The sequence below is a fragment of the Symphalangus syndactylus genome, chromosome 2 (genome assembly GCF_028878055.3).
Source record: "Symphalangus syndactylus isolate Jambi chromosome 2, NHGRI_mSymSyn1-v2.1_pri, whole genome shotgun sequence".
Lineage (NCBI taxonomy): Eukaryota > Metazoa > Chordata > Mammalia > Primates > Hylobatidae > Symphalangus > Symphalangus syndactylus.
In genome coordinates, this window is record NC_072424.2 from 39,285,174 (window position 1) to 39,300,053 (window position 14,880).

Below are 14,880 nucleotides of genomic sequence, written 5' to 3' on the forward strand. Positions count from 1 at the left end.
GGGGTCACAGAGGACAGATTGCAGCTATCTCAGAATCATGTTGGTCTTTGGAGGTTTTCCCAGAATCCCAGGGGACAGATAGAACATTTCTGCAGTGTCAACTATGGGTGACATCACAATATCACCCAGGAAGTAGAAGGATTTTGGTGAGGGATAGACAATGGGAGACTGCCATCATTTCAGTGTTTTCCACACTTAGGGGGTGTATAGTAGAAAAAGAGGAAAGCTGGCTTAGGGTATCCAAGTCTGGGGTTCTGGGGCTGCTTCCCCTACTTACTCACCATGCAACCTCTCTAAGCATCAGAGTTTTTATTTTAATCTGTACAAGGTGGCTAATAATATTTAATATAGCTCTCATACTCATCTTGTGCAATTAATTATGAGACTCCAACTGGAAACTACCTGTGAGAATGCTTTTACACAAAGTCATACACACATAAGGGACCTGCATTCTTAGTATCAAGAGGGTTGCAGGGGCCCAGGGAATTTCTGACTCTCTCCCACTCCTTTGCCCTGAACTGGCCTCACCTAGTCTCCTGCTGCTTATGTGAACCATGCTCTGAGTGGTACCTGAAGCATGCCACACAAGGAAGGAAGGTGGCCACCATCTCTTATCTCACAATTTCCCTGCTTCAACCCCAGTCCCTCCACTGGGAGGGAATCAGGGGAAATATAAGGAAGAAGACAGGAGAAGAAATAAGATTGGACCTATAATCTCTAAAGGTGGGTTTTCTGGGTTGGGGCCTCAGGCAGGGTCTGGTACCTCCCAAGAGCCTATGTATCAGGCATGTAATTATTGGTTGAAAAAATTTGCTTTTTCCAATTTAATTTGTTCTCATTCTTTTTAAAGCTTGTCTAAGTATATCTACTTCCCCCCCGCCTCCGCTTTTTTTTTTTTTTTTTTCTTTTTGGTAGAGGAAATGTTTTCTTTGGTTCTTTCTCTTTTGCTTTCCCTGAGTTTTGAGTAAAATTTTCAAACTGCTAGCCCATCTTATCTGCACTAAGGGGAACAGGGAGAGGGATTTGTGTTTTCTCCAAACTTGACCTAAAGAGAAACAGGGCTGTGGGGGAACCTCTGGTGCAAGCTGAGTGGATGCAGTGAGAATGAAAGGGAATGAACCCCTGTGGCAGGAAAATAAGGCCCCAGAATCCGGCTCCCTGTTGTGCCCCCTCTCCTTTTGGGGCTTGCTTTGGGTTTCCTTCTAGAAGGGACAAAGTGCCTTCCTGCTGGCGCAGCTCTTCCATGGCCCGCTCTCATTCTGGGCCTTCACAGTCATCTGGCCCCTGCTTTGACACTCCTTTTGCTCAAGTCACAATGTGCAGACCCAGGCCCAGGTATCCAGATCACGTAGAGGTCAGGGTCATGCAAGAAGAAAGACAGTATCCCTGGCTTCTGGGCCTTTTCACAGCTCTTAAGGAATCATGCCAGCAGCTATTTATAGGTAGAAAGACCCTAACCTGCTCCTGTAGAAAGAGGATCACTCAGCAAGAGTAGCAAATACAGGTTATTAGCCCAGCTCTTTCGCTCTCACTAGTGAGCAACTTTCTGATTTGTATGATGTTTGCCTAAGAGCCCCCCCCCATCAGATTGCCACTTAACATGGCATCATTAGGGAATCATTCCTCTGATCACCCCCTTCATTCCTTAGATTTTAATAGTGTGTGTTTGAAGCCTTAAGGTTGTTCAAACAAGTGCCCTGGGAGGAGCTTACTCATTTAGACTATTATCAGCACCTAACACCTTAGTGTGAATGGCTTCACTAGTTTATCTGAGACATCTGGGATTTTTTTTTTTTTTTTTTGAGACAGTCTTGCCCTGTCAGCCAGGCTCCCATGCTGGAATGCCGTGGCACAATCTCAGCTCACTGCAGCCAGGACCTCCCAGGCTCAAGTGATCCTCCCACCTTGGCCTCCCAAGTAGCTGGGACTACAGGCACATGTCACCACGCCTGGCTAACTGTTGTATTTTTTGTAGAGATGGGGTTTCACCATGTTGCCCAGGCTACACCTGAGAATTCTAAATCAAGAGTGGCAGGCAGAGGTGGGGGAGGGAGAGGACATTTCCGAGCTCGATCCCCATGTGAGGAAGACACGCCTGGTCGGAGCAAGCACAGCAGTGCCCAGGCTCTTGCTTGGGAGGTGCCATGACTCTCTTGCTTGTCTTTGTCAAGGCCTGGCCCACCTTTTAGAGTTGATCTCTTCTTTGTCTAAAAGGAAGGCACTCTTTCTGCACTGCTCACTGCCTTATGGTATCAAAGCTCTTTCTACCAGGAGCCAGTTTCTGAAAGGCCACATCTCACAAAATAAGGACGGAAGTCTGAAATGAGTTATCAGCAAGGAAGAAAAGGATGGCTATTCCGTGAGATGAAATTCTCAGGAGGAAACACTTCCCAGCCTAGGGACTCCCATGGACTTAGATAACATTCCAATCCTAAAGACAAAGCATGCCTTTGTAATGTTTGCAAGCAAAGCTTTGATAAGGTTCAGTAACCCAAAGTACTCACATCTGCATAGAAAAGTCTGTATTGTTCCTGAGTGAGGGAGTTAGGAGGGGGAGCAGACCAGAAAGAAGGAGGCAGAGACAAGAGCAGGGATGCTGGTGGCAGGGAGAGAACAGAAACCCAGGGTGGTGGGCTGAAAGGCATAAGAGGACAGGGAAGTTTGTAAGAAGGAATATTCAGTTTTTGGCTTAGGCTGTGAGTAGGCAATCTCATGACAGTCTCCACTGCTCACTGATGTTCTGGTGTGAGTGGAACCCCTGTTGGGGTCTGCATCTAGGTGGATGAAGCAACCAAACAAGAACACGGGGGACAGAAACAAGGGCAGAGAGGCCTCTGGGCACCGTCCTGGGAACACTGTGTTTCCTGTAGTCCCTTTTCTATCCAAAGGCTGGGAGGTCTCCTTTTCATAGTTTTGGCTCAGTTCCTGAAAGTTCCCTCCTGATAAACACTTAGCTAGCATGTTCCCAGCGACTCAGAAGTGATTCCAGCTAGGATATCTTGCCACAGCAGCACCTGGCATAGGTGGCTGACACACATCAGGGCACAGGGTTTGCCCTGACACCCTTTCTATAAATCAAACGAGGCTTTACCTGAGAGTCTTGGAGGAAAATAAGATGACCCTGGAGAACAGCCAAGGCCGTGCACTTACTGTAGAGATCAGTTTCATCCAGGATCTCCGACTTGATGATCTCCTCTATGATATCCTCCAGTGTGACAATGCCCATCACCTCATAGAAAGGGTCTCCTTCTCCCTCATTATTCACCCGCTGGACAATGGCCAGGTGAGATTTTCCTAGAGAACAAATGAAATCACAGTTAAGTATCAGGGACATTTTCAGAGTTCTTTCTTTGTGAGAAAAATGATACAAAGTTGCTGTCTGACCAATCTCAGGACTGCACTCATCCCTGGACCTCCTTAAAATGTGAAGTTTTTATGCAAGCGCTTATAAATGCAAACCTTATTCTTCTAGATTTGTGTTCCTATTTAGGGAAGTTACTGAATATACTCAAAACCAGTTAATTTTTTTTCTTTGAACTTTTACATATTAGCAAGTATATGTTAGCTGATATAATATACACTAATTTAGAGCAAGAATTTACAGTCAGAATTATGGTAAAAGTCATTCTCCTCCCCTAAGCCCCCTTCCCCGCTAACTATCCCAGTTACTATTCCTTGGCAAATCATTTAATCTCCACTGAATTAACATCTCTCATCTAGAATCAGGAAATAATGCCAGTGTGGTGATTTTAAAACATGGCCTTTGTGGTATGCCTCCCATGGAGAGGTGTGGTCTACAGCCCCTCCCCTTGAATCTGGGCGAGCTTGTGACTACTTCAACCAAAAGAGAATGGGAAATGAATGTCCATTATAGGACTTCTGAGGCTAGGTCATAAAGGCATGTAGCTTTTGCTGCAAGAACATTGTAAGAAGTCTGAGTACTGCCCTGAGGCCCCCATAGTGGAGAGGCCACATGTAGGTGCTTAGGTGCCAGTCCCAGCTGAGCCCACCCTTCCAGCTTTCCCACCAAAGTGCCAGGCAGTTTGGCAGAAGAAGCTGTCTTGGAAGTGGATCTGCCAGTCTCAGCTGATCTAGCCCCTTGTCTCACTCACTCTCCAGCCTTTCTTTCCTTCTTTCCTTCCCTCCCTCCCTCCCCCTTCCTTCCTTCCTTCCTTCCTTCCTTCCTTCCTTCCTTCCTTCCTTCCTTCCTTCCTTCCTTCCTTCCTTCCTTTTTGAGATGGAGTCTCTCTCTGTCACCAGGCTGGAGTGCAATGGTGTGATATCAGCTCACTGCAACCTCCACCTTCCGGGTTCCAGTGATTCTCCTACCTCAGCCCCCCAAGTAGCTAGGACTACAGACAAGCACCACCACGCCCAGCTAATTTTTGTATGTTTAGTAGAGACGGGGTTTCACCATGTTGGCCAGGATGGTCTCGATCTCTTGACCTCATGATCCACCTGCCTTGGCCTCCCAAAGTGCTGGGGTTACAGGTGTGAGCCACCTCACCCAGCCTCTCCCCAGCCTTTCAAGCAGCTCCCAGCTATGGCCCCAGACACTGTGAGGCAGAGATAAGCCATTCCCGCTGTACTTCTTTTGAATTCTTGACTCACAGAATCTGTGAGCATAATAAAATAGTTGTTGTTTTATGGCTCTAAGTTTTGGGGTAGTTTGTTAGCAGCAATGGTAGCTTGAACAATCAGTACCTATAAGGTGACTGTGGAGCTCAAATGACCTAGTGAATATGTGAAAAGACTGTATACTATAATGTGTTACTGGCAGAGACTTCATAGACTTCATTTTTATTGCCCAATGACTGAATAATAATAGTTTCCATTTATTGAGGTCTTACTATGTGCCAGAGAACTCTAAATTTATCTATTTAATTCTCATAACAACCACTGAGGTGAGTGCTATTCTCCACATTTTACAGATAACAGAACTGAGGCACAGATTGGTTATGTAGCATGCCTGAAGTTACACAGCCTGTAAGAGCAAAGCTGGATTGCAAACCAGGTAACTAGGTTCAGTACTAACCCGGGGACTGAAGTTTTGTCTAACAGTGCTGCTTCATATCGGTTTGTTTTCTTCTGCTGTATAGACACATTTCCTGGTTCTTTTTCTAAAATAAAAATCTGGTTGGTTCCTTTCCTTGGCTCAGAGACATTTAAGGAGAAAATCTGGGGTACTGACTCAGATGTTATTATGGAAAACAATAAAAAGCAAGTTCATGCTTTATTAGTACCCTTTATAAACTCTTTTTTTTATTATACTTTAAGTTTTAGGGTACATGTGCACAACGTGCAGTTTAGTTATACATGTATACATGTGCCATGTTGGTGTGCTGCACCCAGTAACTCGTCATTTAACATTAGGTATTTCTCCTAATGCTGTCCCTCCCCCCTCCCCCCACCCCACAACAGACCCCGGTGTGTGATGTTCCCCTTCCTGTGTCCATGTGTTCTCATTGTTCAGTTCCCACCTATGAGTGAGAACATGCGGTGTTTTACCCTTTATAAACTCTTGCTTGGCCATTGCTAAAAAATATCAGTCAAGAGGAGTCATCAGTTAGCGTGAGGCATAAATAACCATTAAAATGTAAATGAACTTCTGTATCAAATATCTGAAATCATAAGATAGCTACCCCTTGGAGTTTTTAAACTGAAACGAAATTGGAAAGATGGCATTTGTATCACCCAAGAATGGTCTCTAATTTTTTCCCCACCTTCAACCTAACCTTCAGCCTCCTTCTGTACTGATCTGACCATGTTACAACTCTCCTCAAAAACACTCTGTGGCTCTCTACTGCTTACAGAATCAAGTCCAGGCTCATTAGTTTGGTGTAATATCATCAAGATTCCACAATGTGGCTCTTCTCTGTCTAACTGTATGCCCTGCTACATCCCCTAATCATTCTATATTTCAGGCTTACCAGGTTACCACCACTTCCTTGATTTCTCTTCCCCATTGCCGCCATCTCCCCTACCCCCAACTTTGGGCTCTAGCCCAGGTACCAGCTCTCCAAGAAAGCTCCCCCAGATCTACCCCACTCTGAATCTGAACCAACCTCTCTATTACAGCATTTATCACAAATTGCTACTTCTTGTAACTAGCAATGTATCTGTCCTACACTAGACAGCATTTCCTCCTCAGATCATGAACTACTTTGGGACAAAGGATCATATACTTAAATAAAGTTCCCTCCATATATCAGACAGCCAATCAGTGCCTGATGAACCGAAGACTGAATAAAAACTCATAATTTATACAATAGAGGATATTAAAACCAGATACTAAAGAAAGCCTTTATTTTTTGATAAAATATAATAGTGTGTTTAAATTAAAATTTAAACCGTGCATCAATGGTTCTAAAATTATCCTTCTTGGAAACAACTACATCCTATCCAGTTTGGCCAAAGTACTTTGTAGCTTAAATTAGATTATATTAATTGTTAGAATGTGCTCAATTTAAAGTTTTTCATTTCTAACACATTTTTCTTAACTTATGGCATCTATTCTCACTTTTCTGCTAACATGTGCTAGCAGATGACAAAACAAATGACTAGTATAATGAAAAGCCTTGGAAAAGTGATTTCTTAAAATTGTTTCCTATAATTGGATTTTTTTGTAATGTGAACCCTAGAATACATATAATAAAGCCACACTCCCTACCACTAAGATAATTTATTCATATGATGAAATTAAATTAACAGTTTTTGATATTTTACAAAGAGTATTATAATTTCCACATTAAAAAACCACCATTGCTCTATACTTTGAAAGTTCAGTTTGAGGACACACTATATTATCACCAAGGAATAGAGATTTTAAGCCCTAATTATATAATATTTAAGATAATGTACCTAGATAAGCTATTTAGAAACATTTTATAATTTACTCTCAGCCTCTGAGCTTCGCTCCAAAGCCTGTTGAGATCTGCTACACACCAATGAAGGAAGCCATTTCTTCTTAAGTACAGACTGGGATGGGAATTGTCAATCACCATCCTTATTCCGAGTTGACACTCACAGAGACAAGAAAACCAGTTGTTTCCATGTCACACATACCACACACACACACTCATGAAAGGTTGGTCTTTAAGAGCCCTATGCCTGCACCTCCCCTACTCCCTTCCTGGGCCCTAGAGGTGCTGGGGGTGGCCCTATGTGTAGCCAAGCTTGAAACAAGTGCAAGTCACTCCCTCCTGCCACAGCACTTTGTACACATCTCTGTACTGGCATTTATAATAACAATAATAGCTGTTATTATTATTACTGAAGCTACCTGTTGCTATGCACACTCTAGGGGCCAGGCACAGTGTCAGGCATTGCACACACATTATTTGACCCTGGTTGTTTTCTATTTATATGTGTTCCCCACCCCTACTCGTGAGGGTAAGCTCCCTGAGAGGCAACAGGTATGCTACATCCTATTTACTTCTGTTTCCTCAGAATCTAGAATAGCACCTGGCATATCATCAGTAAGGAAATACAAATCAAAATCTTACAACTCTTAAGAAGACAACTCCAAAAGTGGGCAAAAGATTTGAGTAGATATTTCTCCAAGGAAGATAAACAATTGGTCAATGCACGTGAAAAGATGCTTAACATTGAGAAGTCAACAAATAGTAGCTGGTAACTGGACATCCACACGCAAAAAAGTGAAGTTTGATGCCTACCTCATACTATACATAAAAATGAACTAAAAATGGATGAAGCACCTACATATAAGAGTAAAAACTACAAAACTCTTAGAAAAAAAACATAGGCAAAAACCTTAGAGTAGGCAGTGATTTCTTTGGACACCCAAAACACAATCAAATAAAAAAAAAATAGATCAAATGGACTTCACCAAAATTAGAAATATCTGTGCAAAGTACACCACCAAGAAAGGTAAAAGACAATTCACAGAATGGGAGAAAATATTTGCAAATCATTAGATAAAGGACTTATATCCAGAATATATAATGAAATACTACAACACATAAAAAACCAACTCAATTAAAAAGTGAGCAAAGGATTTGAACAGATATTTCTCCAAAGAAGATATACAATTGGTTAATAAGCAAATGAAAAGATGCTTAACATTGTCATCACGAGCCAGGCGCGGTGGCTCACGCCTGTAATCCCAGCACTTTGGGAGGCCGAGGCAGGTGGATCACAAGGTCAGGAGATCGAGACCATCCTGGCTAACACGGTGAAACCCCATCTCTACTAAAAATACGAAAAAATATTAGCCGGGTGTGGTGGCGGGCGCCTATATTCCCAGCTACTCAGGGGGCTGAGGCAGGAGAATGGCATGAACCCAGGAGGCGGAGCTTGCAGTGAGCCGAGATCGCGCCACTGCACTCTAGCCTGGGTGACAGAGCAAGACTCCGTCTCAAAAAAACAAAACAAAACAAAACAAAACAAAACATTGTCATCACGAAGGAAATCCAAATCAAGATGCTAATGAGATACTTTATACCCACAAGATGGCAATAATAAAAAAGACAGATAATAACAAATGTTGGTTAGGATGCAGAAAAAATTGAACCTCTCAGACATTGCTGGTGGGATTGAAAAATAGTCTGGTGGTTCCTCAAGATGTTAAACACAAAATTATCAAATGACCCGGCAATTCTACTTTTAGAGAAATGAAAACATATATCCACACAAAAACTTGTACACAAATATTCAGAGTAGTATTATTCCTAACAGCCTAAAAGTGAAAACAATCCAAATGTTTCCAAACAAAATGTGTTATATCAATACAATTGGATATTAACCTGCCATCAAAAGGGATGAAGTACACCCTACAACATGGATGACCCTTGAAAGCATTATGCTAAGTGAAAGAGGCCAGACACAAAAGGCCATGTTGTATGATTCCATTTATGTAAAATTTCCAGAATAGACTAATCTACAGAGGAAGAAAGTAGGTCATGGTTGCCAGAAGCTGAGGAAAGGAAAGTGTGGGGCATGGCTAAGTGAGTACAGAGTTTTCTTCTGGGGTGATGAAATGTTCTGGAATTAGATTAGTAGGGATGTTTGCACAACTCTGAATATACTAAAATGCATTAAGTGTGCACTTTAAAAGGATGAGTTTTATGGTATATGAATCTTATCTCAATGAAGCTATTATTTTTTAAAAAGAACGCCAATTGAAAAAAATAATAATCCATGCCTGAATGAGCAGGAAGTTGGTGTGGCTGAAAGTTACAACCTACAACACAAGTTGAGTAAAAGTAGGGACTGCTTCATAAAGAGAATGGGTTGAAATGAGAGGAATGCTGGTTTGGACTTGGGTAATAATTTACAACACACATTATCATTTTGTGCTCTAGGATGTGTGGAGAGTAAAAATGGTCTCCCACAAGTGAGGCCACTGGGAGACAAGAAATAGGGGAGAAGGCACCATATTATGAGTTCTGTGCAGGCAGAAATGGTGAACAGGGATGAGGGCTTTATCACAGGCAGGAGAGGGAAAATATGAGAACAAAGAGCTGTTGGCCTGGTTCACATCTTTCGGAAACCTCATCAACTCTCGAGGATGACTTGTGAATATTTACAACTCCTAAACTGGGTCCAAATGGGGCAGTGGGGGCTCAAATATCCCAAGCATTTCCATCTTTCTCTGGGCAAATGCTCGTATCTAACACACATTATTTCTCCTCTCTACCTGTTTACCATTTCTACCCTTACTTCCTAATGGCATATGTGGTAAAGTGGCTTAAATTTTGGTTTTTCTCTTCTGCCTTCCTATGAGATTATGTGAATGAGAACTGTGGCCTTTTCTGTTGAGCCACCCCTCTGCAGACTAGCAAAAATTCTCAAATGCCTTCTCACAACTATTAGTCCAATCTCAGTTTCCTTCCAACTTTCTAGAAAAGTGAGATGTCTGTGAAATAATTTAGGCTAATAATGAAGAAGAATTTCATTTATACACAACTTCATAGTTTGTGAGAAGGCTTTATACAGAGTACAGAAGAGCACTGAAGTTGGATGTTCTTCAGGACTTCCTGTACCCCTCATGGTGTGAATCAATGATTGGACAGGCTCTCAGGTTTCTCCAGAATCTATTGAGACATGTGTCTTGTGCATATTTTTAAACAAGTTAGCCTTGTTTCCAACTTCCGTTAAAGGGTTCTATCTCATCTGGTGGGCATTTTCCTTGGTGAGGTGGTGGTGGTGGCAGGGTGGAAGCAGAGACTGTATTCCCTTAGGAGCATTACTGCAAACAAGACCACACAGTAAAGTCATATTAAGCTACAGATGTTGAGGAGTACACTAAGCTAAGTTTGCTCCACACACTCTCAGTCTTGAGTCAGGTGCAAAACAATTGGGGCCCTGGCAAAGTCACCCTTCCAATTGCTAAAAATAGTAAACGTGACAAACTTTAATCCTGCTAAGTCCAAGAGCATAATGTATTCCATAAAGATTCAGCAGAGGCAAAAGGTACTTCCTTGGGTGGCAAACTCTTGAATGATACTAGTTTATGAGGCATTTTTACATGTTTCTTGAGCGTACTACTGTGCCACTAACATCAATAGATGAGAAATCTCTGGGCTGAGTTGAAAAATAAGTGGGTTTTATGAAAATGCACTTTCTAAAAATGAAGGCTACATCTGCCTCTGAGGTCTAAAGAACATATTTAACTCTGGGCTCACTGGTGTCTCACTTCAGATCTCGTGACTACAAACTCTGGCCTTTGGCTTGATTTTCTGCCATGTTCCTGGTGATCAGTCTCAACAGAAGCCCAGCACTGTCCTGATGGCCTTTCCTGATTTCTACCAGCTGTGAGCTCCTCAAGCCTTGGTTTGCATCCCTCAAGCCTTGACTACTTCTTCCCAACCCAGCCTCTGATTTACAATCTCTGGCTCCAATCCTGCCCACATCTTGATGAGACATAACAAAGATGATCTACAACTGAGATTTGAACCTTGTTTGGACTACAGTGTTGGGATGCATTTCGGTGGAACAGGAGAAATAATCCTCAATGAAGCCTCAGGGGTTGGAGTCATACTTCTCTAGGATTAACTGATATTTACTGGTGATCTTTCTTTCCACTATTAAACAGGGCCACCTGCTAAGACCCTCCACTCTCAATGCTTTGGAATGCATCTCACCTAGTTCAATGGTTTTCAATGCTGGCTGTGCATTAGAATTACCTGAGAAGCTTTAAGTATATTCTATTAACATAACTTGATCTCACACCTGGAAATTCTGATTTCATTGGTGAGGGGGTGGCATCAATAGTTTAAAATGACCCCCAGGTGAGTCTAACGTTCAGCCAAAGTTGAGAACTACTATCTTGGCTTATGACATTTGTCCTCAAAGTGTGATCCCTGGACCACCAGCATCAACATCACTCGAACTAATTAAATATGCAAATTCTGGCTGGGTGTAGTGGTTCATGACTGTAATCCCAGCACTTTGGGAGGTTGATGCCGGGGGATTGCTTGAGCCCAGGAGTTTGAGACCAGCCTGGGCAATATGGGGAAACCCTGTCTCTATAAAAAAAAAACAAAAAAATTAGCTGGGCATGGTGGCATGTGCCTATAGTCCCAGTTACTAGAGAGGCTGAGGTGGGAGGATCACCTGAGCCTGGGGAAGTTGAACCTGCAGCAAACTGTGATCGTACCACTGCACTCCAGTGTGGGCAACAGAGCAAGACCTTGTCTCAAAAAATAAAAAAGTAAAAATGCAAATTCTCAGGCCCAACCCTAGACCTAGTGAATCAGAATCCCTGGGGCATAGCCCAGTGATCTGTGGTTTAATAATCTTTACAGGTGATTTTGATGCAGGCTAAAGTTTGAAAACCACTGGTTTATGGGTAAGATTTGTCACACTGGTTATGAGGAAGAGAAATCAGTACCAAGATGTCTAGTAAATCCTGGTCCCTTTGGTGTGCCTAGCTTAAGGGTCACAAGACGCTAAGTACTCATGAAAAGAACCTCCCAAAACAAAGGGTAGCTGCAGTGGCAAGGTGATTAATGCTCTATCTTATATTGTGTGAGTGGTTGTAGTATTTTGTTGACATGGGCAAAAAGTAGTAATTGACTATTCAACGCTGGGTTTGGGAAAGGGTCTCTTTGTGGCTTCTGTACCAATCTCCTCTGAGACAGGCTTGAGATATCACATTACCTATTAGGCTCTTGGCACATTTGAGGTCAGTAAAATTACCCATTACTGAAGGTCAAATTAGTGTTTTCCATTGCCCCAAGAATCCAAAGGGCAGTCCTAGTACTGGTTACTGGCAGTGTTCTACCTAAGGTTTTATCATCACTACCTCGTGTCGACATACCCAAACTACAAGTCAGATTTCTTAGAAGATGAGGTTTTCAGGTATTGCTTTTAAAGCAGTGGTTCTCAAATGGAGGTGATTTTGTCCCCCAGGGGACATTTGGCCATGTATGGAGATAATCTGGTTGTCACAACTTGAGGCAGGGAATGCTACTGGCATTTGGTGGGTAGAGGCCAGGGATGAAGCTAAACATCATTCAATGCACAGGACAGTCCGCCAACACAAAGAATTACCTGGCCTCAAACATCAATACTATTGAGGTCTAAAGCCCTGGCCTATTAGGGGGGTGGGGTTAGAGGAGGGAGAACATTAGGAAAAATAGCTAATGCATGCTGGGCTTAATACCTAGGTGATGGGTTGATAGGTGCAGCAAACCACCATAGCACATGTTTACCTATGTAACAAACCTACACATCCTGCACATATACCCCGGAACCTGAAATAAATAAAAATGTAAAAATATACAGAAAGGCAGTGGCAGCAACATCACAATTGTATTTTGATATAGCCTCCAAAGTCTTTAATAAATATAGCCTCATCTATTCTACATGCTTTAGGCACATCCATAGAGAAGAGCTCTCAAGGACTCCATTAGCATACCTCCGATGCCTTAGGGGAATAAAAAGGCAAATAATTGATTTGCTTCCTCTCTTCTTCAAAAATAGCTACAGCACTTTGGTAACTGTTCCCAAGATAAAATATAAAAGCTAGGAGGAAAGCATATTGCTTGGAAATAGAGAACTAAGCAAAATTGTTTTATGGTTTTATGGTTTCTGCCTCACTTGTGACCTTCACCTTATAAAATATAGTGGCTTTTGCTACGTTCTTCTTCCAGGTGTGCTTGCAGCATCTTTTATTCATTTGGTAGACAGCATTGAGTGTCTCCTCTTTCTTACCTTGGTCTTGGTGACTCGGTACCAATGGAAATGTATTCCTTGGAGTAGCAGCATGAACACTACCTGGGCCTTTGTTCAAAATGCAAGATCTGAGGTCCCATCTCTGCCCTACAGAATCAGAATCAGGATCTTACGGGGTGGGGTAGGGTCCAGATAGCTGTTTTTTTTTGTTGTTTGTTTGTTTCGTTTTGAGACTGAGTCTCGCTCTGTCGCTCAGGCTGGAGTGCAATGGCACGATCCTGGCTCACTGCAACCTCTGCCTCTCGGGTTCAAGCAATTCTCCTGCCTCAGCCTCCCGAGTAGCTGGGACTACAGGTGCATGCCACCACACCCAGCTAATTTTTGTATATTTAGTGGAGACGGGGTTTCGCCGTGTTAGCCAGGATGGTCTCGATCTCCTGACCTCATGATCCGCCCACCTCAGCCTCCCAAAGTGCTGGGATTACAGGCGTGAGCCACTGCGCCCGGCCCAGATAGCTGTTTTAATGAGCTCTCCAGGTGATTCGTATGCATACTAAAGTTTGAGAAACACTGCTCTTGACATGTGCTACTCAAAGTGTGGTCCTTGGATTGGAAACATGGTATCACTTAGGAGCTTGTGAGGGAAGCAGAAATTCAGGCCCTCATCTTAGCTTTCTGAATCAGAATTTGCATTTCCTGAAGATCTCCAGGTGATTCTTATGCACACTTGGGTATCAGAAATCCTAGTCAAGACTACCCTACTTCTCTTCCCACCCTTATGACTGGAACTTTTCTATTTCCATTGTGGATTCCTTTTTTTTAATCCTCACCTACAGATAAATATATCTTAAAGACTCCGACTCAGTGATTCTCAACCCTGGCTACACGTTGGAGTCACATACTGATGCCTATGTCCCACCCACAGAAATTCTGATCTAATTGATCGTGGATGAGGCTGGGACACTGGAATGTTTAAAACTTCTTCAGGTGATTCTAATGGGCACTTGCAGTTAAGAACTTCTGTTCCTGTCCTTGATCTTCTGCTCATCTCTCCTGTTGATTAAAGATCCCAGCAAAGCCTATTAATTTAAATATCACAATCACCTCTTTCCTGAGAACTGGATTTACATCTGAACATAGGTGTCTATTTTTTTGTTTTGAGACAGGGCCTCACTCTGTTGCCCAGGTTGGAGTGCAGTGGTGCAATCTCAGCTCACTGCAACCTCCACCTCCCAGGCTCAAGGGATCCTCCCACCTCAGCCTCCTGAGTAGCTAGGACAACAGACTCAAGCCAGCAGGCCTGGCTATTTTTTTGCTTGTTTGTGTTTGTTTTTGTAGAGATGGGGCTTTGCAATGTTGCCCAGGCTGGTCTCGAACTCCTGAGCTCAAGCAGTCTGCCCACTTTGGCCTCCCAAAGTGCTGGGATTACAGGTGTGAGCCACTACACCTGGCCTCAATGTCTATTTTGAACACCCACCCTGTTTGAGATATTTTGCTTGAGCTGTCCTCCTGTCAAAATCACTTACCCAAATGGGAACTCCTAATCTTCAAGACACTTGCCCCTGCTCTTCCTCCGTCTTGACTACAGTAAATGATACCATTAACTCTAGTTACCCTAAGTCATAACCCAAGAGTCATCTTTTATCTTTCCTTTATGTCAATTTAGAAAAAAATCCCCACATTGTTTCAATTCTTCTTCCTTTATTCTTTCAACAAGTAGTTACTGAATGACTACCACTG

The 14,880-nt window shown here is 42.8% G+C and overlaps 1 protein-coding gene and 1 long non-coding RNA gene across 8 annotated transcripts in view; one reads left to right on the forward strand and one right to left on the reverse strand.

Annotated features, from left to right (window-relative positions):
- The window catches only part of CNNM1 (cyclin and CBS domain divalent metal cation transport mediator 1), a 68,516-nt gene that overhangs the window by 34,295 nt on the left and 19,341 nt on the right, over positions 1-14,880 (reverse strand). For all 7 annotated transcript variants that reach the window (XM_063627352.1, XM_055252407.2, XM_055252393.2 and 4 more), the window contains exon 2: positions 3,151-3,294. In XM_063627352.1, the coding sequence (XP_063483422.1) occupies positions 3,151-3,294 (144 nt within the window). The remainder of the gene's footprint in view (positions 1-3,150; positions 3,295-14,880) is intronic.
- LOC129467845 (uncharacterized) lies at positions 10-11,138 on the forward strand. Its single transcript, XR_008652493.2, has 3 exons — positions 10-723; positions 4,932-5,014; positions 10,663-11,138. It is a non-coding gene; the product is annotated as an uncharacterized lncRNA (long non-coding RNA).